Source organism: Clupea harengus, chromosome 10, assembly GCF_900700415.2.
Source record: "Clupea harengus chromosome 10, Ch_v2.0.2, whole genome shotgun sequence".
Taxonomy (NCBI): domain Eukaryota; kingdom Metazoa; phylum Chordata; class Actinopteri; order Clupeiformes; family Clupeidae; genus Clupea; species Clupea harengus.
This window is the reverse complement of record NC_045161.1, coordinates 11354726-11360801: the sequence shown is the minus strand read 5'-3', so window position 1 is coordinate 11360801 and position 6076 is coordinate 11354726. Positions and strand designations below refer to the sequence as shown.

At 41.4% G+C, this 6076-nt stretch overlaps 1 protein-coding gene across 2 annotated transcripts; it reads left to right on the top strand.

The window, feature by feature from the left end:
- Positions 1-1976: 1976 nt before the first annotated feature.
- henmt1 (HEN methyltransferase 1) lies at positions 1977-5566 on the top strand. 2 transcript variants are annotated; one of them, XM_012839479.3, is made up of 6 exons: positions 1980-2522; positions 2727-2842; positions 2974-3108; positions 3287-3469; positions 3594-3774; positions 4612-5561. In XM_012839479.3, the coding sequence occupies exons 1-6, from the start codon at positions 2439-2441 to the stop codon at positions 5056-5058; spliced, it is 1146 nt and encodes a 381-aa protein (XP_012694933.1). In that variant the 5' UTR covers positions 1980-2438; the 3' UTR covers positions 5059-5561. The 2 variants fall into 2 exon arrangements, with proteins under 2 accessions (XP_031431225.1, XP_012694933.1); XM_031575365.2 differs by lacking the exon at positions 2727-2842 and having other exon boundaries at positions 1977-2522; positions 4612-5566.
- The last annotated feature ends 510 nt before the right edge of the window (positions 5567-6076 follow it).

The window sequence follows — 6076 nt, the reverse complement described above, 5'->3', positions numbered from 1 at the left end:
AAGCTACCCTAACCTGACTGGGTTAAGCTATAACCCAATCTGAAATTAACTGAAGCAAAACCATTGTCATTTGTTAGTGCAGTGGGAAGGCCTCATCCCCCACAAAGACATGTGGCAGTGGGCCCCTCTGGTGCCATCGCTCATGGCCTGACCAAAAGGGGAGTTGGCTAGACTTCCACCGTCGCTGTCCCGTCCATAGCCACCCACATCCACCATCCGGAACAGATAATCTGCATCAACTGCAAGCAACACAATGAAAAATGTGTGCTTGTAGTTGAAAAAAAAGAGGGAGGGGGCCTGAATAACGACGTGCTTCCCGTCAGTGGAACCTTCACAATTTTGGAACTCCCACTTGTGGAGGAAACCATCAGCGATAGCACGCCAGTCGTCCTTGGATGGCACAGGCATGAACTCGGCAACCAGGCAGTCCCAGATTTTTTTTATGTTTGTTGTTTTTTTGGCCCGCCTCCACCCCCACTCTTCGGAGGGCGACTTTTGTTTACGCCTAGGTATAATTAAGACCTTTAAACTAATAATACTGATATCATCTTTAGAAATTCCCCCATGGCTTTACTATTTCTGATATCGCCATCATATTGTATCATCTTGCACCAGAAAAAAATATATTTCAGCACATAATGCAGGAGCCTTTGGTTGATGACACAGAAAGACCCAGTAGATGTTCCCACCTCATATGAAAAGAAAAGAGAACATGGAAAAGCCCAAATTACTATAGTAATAGCTTTTTATTTATGATTTCATTTTGCAAATATCTTTGCATGCTGTTGTTACAAAATGTGTTTAAACCTATCCCAAACAGCTCAGCTTTTACAAATCTGTGTGAAAACTCATATTTGATTCCTAATTGCTTTGTTTTACCATGCAAGGCCAAATACTGAAGTGTTAAATATTTATGAATTTGTGGCAATAGGTTTACTATTTCTTTCTCATATGAGGTGAGTGAATCGAGGATTTTACAAGTGATTTCAGTATTGCTTTCATCAGATGTGTTTGGCGTCGTATCAAGAATGAGAACTATCCAATGAATAGACCTAATGTTTACTGGGATGACAACTTTTTTTAAACACCACCAGTTCTTTTCTTTTCAGGGAGTATTAGGAACAACTTCAATATGGTCACAAAATTAACTCTGTAAGTGTTGACTTATGGATATGGAAGATATCATTAACACACTATTATTCTCACAAACATTGTCTTTCAGAAGTTGAAGATAACAGTCTATAATTTGATAATTTAGCCATCGCCCACTTTTTATTATTTGTATATCCTCCACTGTTAAGCGAAGTGGATGCTTTGGATTAGATACGTTATTAGAGGGTACTGGAAATGGATTAACTTCGAAGCAATTATAATCACATATATGGTCTATTTCTTTGAAATAACACATTTTTATGACTTCCTCTTTTTGGCATTCAAAGGCCTGAATACAAAAGTTTGATGATGAAATCATTTTACGTGCTATATCAGAGGAGTATTTAACATTGGTGTTATTGTTGACGAACCAATAATATAGTGTTTATAGTAACATCAGTGAATCGTTTTTAAACCATTTTGATGTTACTATGAAATTAATATTTGTGACAGTTTAAAAAATTGGGCTAATACGCGACTTTTATTTTGGAAAATCGTAACCGGAAGTTGCGCCAGTTAATTTGACTATTGTTGCTCACTGAAAGCTGCTAATTAGGCTAGTTTCACGCTGCTATATCACTCAGAGGAAAAACTTGACCTAAATTAATAAATTATACTACTACTAACGGTGATGATAATAATAATGTAAGCAATGCATGGAAGTTGATGAAATATTAGTAATTCCCCGAATTTCTAAATCATAGCCTTGGCATAATCTATTTAAAATATCACCCGCTAAACAGAAGAAGTTCATGGTGAAAAATGACCCGATCAATTGAAGACGTATCTTACGCTCTGGTAACATCTATGAAAATGTTAAGGGCTTGTTAAATTGAATGAAGAAGTAAAAATGAATAAAGAAAAAAAAATGTTTTTATAGCAAGTGACAAAACGGTGGGCTGTAACTTACAAGTGGACCGCCAGAAAACCGAACAAAAGGCTAGCGGACCGCCAGCTCTGCCCCCAGTGGCCTTTTGATACCAGTGATGTAGTTTCTCATCTTTAGTTTTGTTCCCCAAATGCAGGCCTCGTGGTCACATTGGAAATTCTTCTTCATCCGTTTTGCTCTCCTAAGCATTGGCACTTCTCTTTATACATGTAATGCCAAGTAGTGGTATCACATTGCTGCATATTCAGAGACGCACCAGATGCTGACTGGTTGTGACGACAACGATGGGAAGAAGCAAGCACCTGTTGTTGAATGAATTACAAATCAGTCTGCAAAAGTTCACATAGAGAGTTCTTACTGTAGCATTTCGTCGACGTATGGCTAACCGAAATTGGCTATGTGTCCTTTATTTTCTCCCCCATTATTCATGCAGCGGTATCAGTTTGTTGTTGACTTTGTGCAAAAGCACGAACCCAAAAAGGTAAAGTTATTTCTAACATTGCTGTTTTGCATTCTTCTTATGATTTCCTTTTAGTTAATATTACCTATTAATACGCGTTACTGCTAGCCACAGCGTTGATTGGTTCTAGTCATAGGTGAAGAAGCTTGAAGGTTTGCATGCTAACTAGGTCTGCTAGCGATCAGCTGCTCAGTGAAAGGATAATTATTTTGAACTTTACCTCAGGTTCTGGACCTTGGGTGTGCGGAGTGTAGTCTTCTGCGGAAGTTAAAATTCCACGGCAATGGAGTTGAGTTGCTTGTCGGACTGGACAAGGATAGCTCAGTCATGCGAACAAGAATGCAAGTTCCTTTAATTTGTTTTGCTGTTAGATGTCTTACAAGTACATTTTGTTAGTCAAAAGTGTAGTTCGCAACCGCCACACCCTACACTTTATTTAAGTTGTTAACATAACATGCTGTGCTGTTACCAGGCACTCTTTTGCACCTTTGTCGAGTGACTACCTGCAGCCAAGATCTGGACCTCTGACGATCGAGCTTTACCAGGGCTCCGTGACCCAGCCAGACCCCAGCACCCATTGCTTCGATCTTGTCACCTGTATAGAACTGTGAGTTTCAACATTCTGTTAAATTATGATAAAACTTTATTAAAGAAGTCAGAATCCCAGGGACAGAAATGCACTGCCTGTCATCAGTTAATGGCTGTTCTATTTTCCACTGTTAAAATATGTGAATCATACATCTCGGAAGGGTCAGCCTTTGCCATTTCTAATCTTCATTTCCTAGCATCGAACACCTGCACCTAGAAGAAGTGGAGAGGTTTACGGAAGTGCTCTTTGGGTTCATGGCACCCAGTAATGTGATCGTCAGCACTCCTAATGCAGACTACAACCCTCTGCTGCCTGGTCTGGTGGGCTTCAGACACCATGACCACAAGTTCGAGTGGAGCAGAAAGGAGTTCCAGCTCTGGTATGTTAACCTGACTTTTTATTTTATTTTTTATAACCTCTCCTCGGCTTACTCTCCCTTCTGTTCATTAAACTGCTTTTAAATACCTGTTCAGAATGTCTCTCCCTCCCTCTCTCTTCCACAGGGCTTTAAGGCTGTGTGATCTCTTTGGTTACATTGTGAGCTTTACAGGTGTAGGATCACCAGCTGACTCCCACACAAATGTTGGGTTCTGCTCCCAGATCGCTGTGTTTAACCGAGATCCCTCACGTCAGGATTCAGCTCTGCAATGTCGCTCGAGAGAGGAACCCACTGTCTACAGGCTGGTATGGATGTACTTAGATCAAACTGATTTAGTGAGTGCAGATACCAACTAGCAGACAGTACAAGTATAACTATACCCAACAGGCAGACATTCCGTGGCCTGGCCAATACAGCCAAATTATGACAACTGTACTTACCTTCTGTCATGATTTATATGGCAATGTGGTTATTATATACCAATGTTTCACCAGCTTGGGTTGACCATTAAACATGCTGTAGGACTCACACCATTTATTCAGATGGAGGACCACTGACACAGAATGAAGGAAAGGCTTAGGGATCTTATACGCAGACACAGTTTAGACAAAGACGCTAATACAGAGGAAACTACACGGGCATTTACATGTAACACACGTAACAGTTACAGAAAATACATGCTAACATTAACATAATGGGGGAGCACGAATACATTCCAATGTTAAACATTACACATAGAATCAAGTGGAGCCTCAGAGCCTGTAGCAGCACAGAGAGTCCCCCGCTGTCAGTAATGATGCAATTTCCTTCTCATGAATATCATTGCACTCATTATAGGAATGAATTGGAGTAATTGGAACTGTTTAACCAACTGATATCTCCAAAATATCTCCTTTTGATATTGTCACCTATATTAGCTCCCTCAAGTAACTGATAGGTAGGATGGTTATTCTGGAATACAATCAATTGAGGGCTTCCAGACTGTATTCTAACCTAAGATATAGTTTTGCAATAGCCCTTACATTGTAAAGCTGAGTATTTTATCACCCTTTAGTATTCCTAACCAATGGTAATTTTATAATTCATTTTCTGCTTCTGTTTACCTCCTGTTCCATCCCTCCCTCTCCATGTCCCTGATTCAGCTGTACTCTGTGGTCTACCCCAGCCTGAGTGATAACAACATCCTGCAGAGGACGCTGGTGAATGAGGTGCTGTGCAGGGCCGAGCTAATCAAGAGATCGTGGCTGAGCGGAGAGTGGGTTGCAAAGACGGCACCAGAACCGTTCATGCAGGGGAGCTCCGTGTGTGTGTCCCTGTTGGATGTGTGGGCTTGTCCCAGGGTGAGGTCTCTGTGTGGCACACTGAGGAGGTTCACAGAGGCCCTTATGGGTGAGCTGCGTGTGGAGCTGACCCCTGCCCGACAGGCCATCATCATGCCAGCAGATGAGGAGGAAGAGGAGGAGGTGGAAGAGGACGAAGATGCGGAGGCTGCAGGGACGAAGTGGACGGCTACCACAGCCACGGAAGACTGGGATGCGGAGATGCCACACAATTCAAACTCCAATTTGCCAGATTTCCATGATGCATAGCATGGTTCAACACATACACACTCATAAATTCACAATTCCCAAACTTAGTTGTTTGGTGTTCATTTCTAACTTGTTCCGGCAATGCCTTGGCATTGGAGTACATAGGCAGGAAAACTGATTTTTCTAAACTGCTTAACAAGTCAGTAGCACTTCGAGAAGTCATACCTGTTCTTTACATTTGTTTAAGTATCGTTTACCTCTAAATATTGTTTATAATTTAGGTATTCTATTTCTCAGTGTATTTGCACTCGTCACCCAATGACACTTGATTGAATCATTTAATTTGTTTGTCATTTGTGGTCTTTTACTCCCCCCCCCCCAAGGGGTGTATAAATCTTTTTGCAGTTGCAAAAAATAAAACCAAAAACTCACACTATTCAAGTGTAATTTCTTCTGCTTCTTTGATTGGTTTGGAGAATCGTGTCTAGGAAAGCTTCAATGTCATATGAAGATATTAGGCCAAACATAATGCAGGGCAGTTTTTAAAATAAGAAAGTGGGTCCTTGTGACGGGGCACCTGTGTGACCCGCCACTGCAGTCTGCAGGCTGCTGCCTTCAGTGGACAGGGTGCAGGTGTCTTGGGTGTGTTGCATGTTTTATGTACGTGAGTTTGTCTGTTTAGTGAACATGGCACGATTTAAGCGCGAGTTTTAAAATGCTGTATAACTTCTGGGTAAGCCGATGTATTTATAATTATATTTAGGCTGATTTATTATGTGTCTGTTATGCTGGCACCAAGCCACTGCTTTACGACTGTGGAGTAGTCTCTTTCCCCAGCTGTTTGGGTACATTGTGTTTAAGTATGGCTGCTGATAGCCACAGGTGTTGGTGCCTGACTTTGACACACCTGCAAGCAATAATTGGCATGAGCCAATTGCAGGCTAGTGTCAAGGGTACTTAAACCTGCCTTTTTCTTTGTTTCAGGAGAGCTGCCGTTTCAGAAAGACGTAAGTCTTTGGAGCTCTCACCATGGACTAGTTAATGTGGTCCTTTTAATTGACTAGTCGGCTGCTTATAG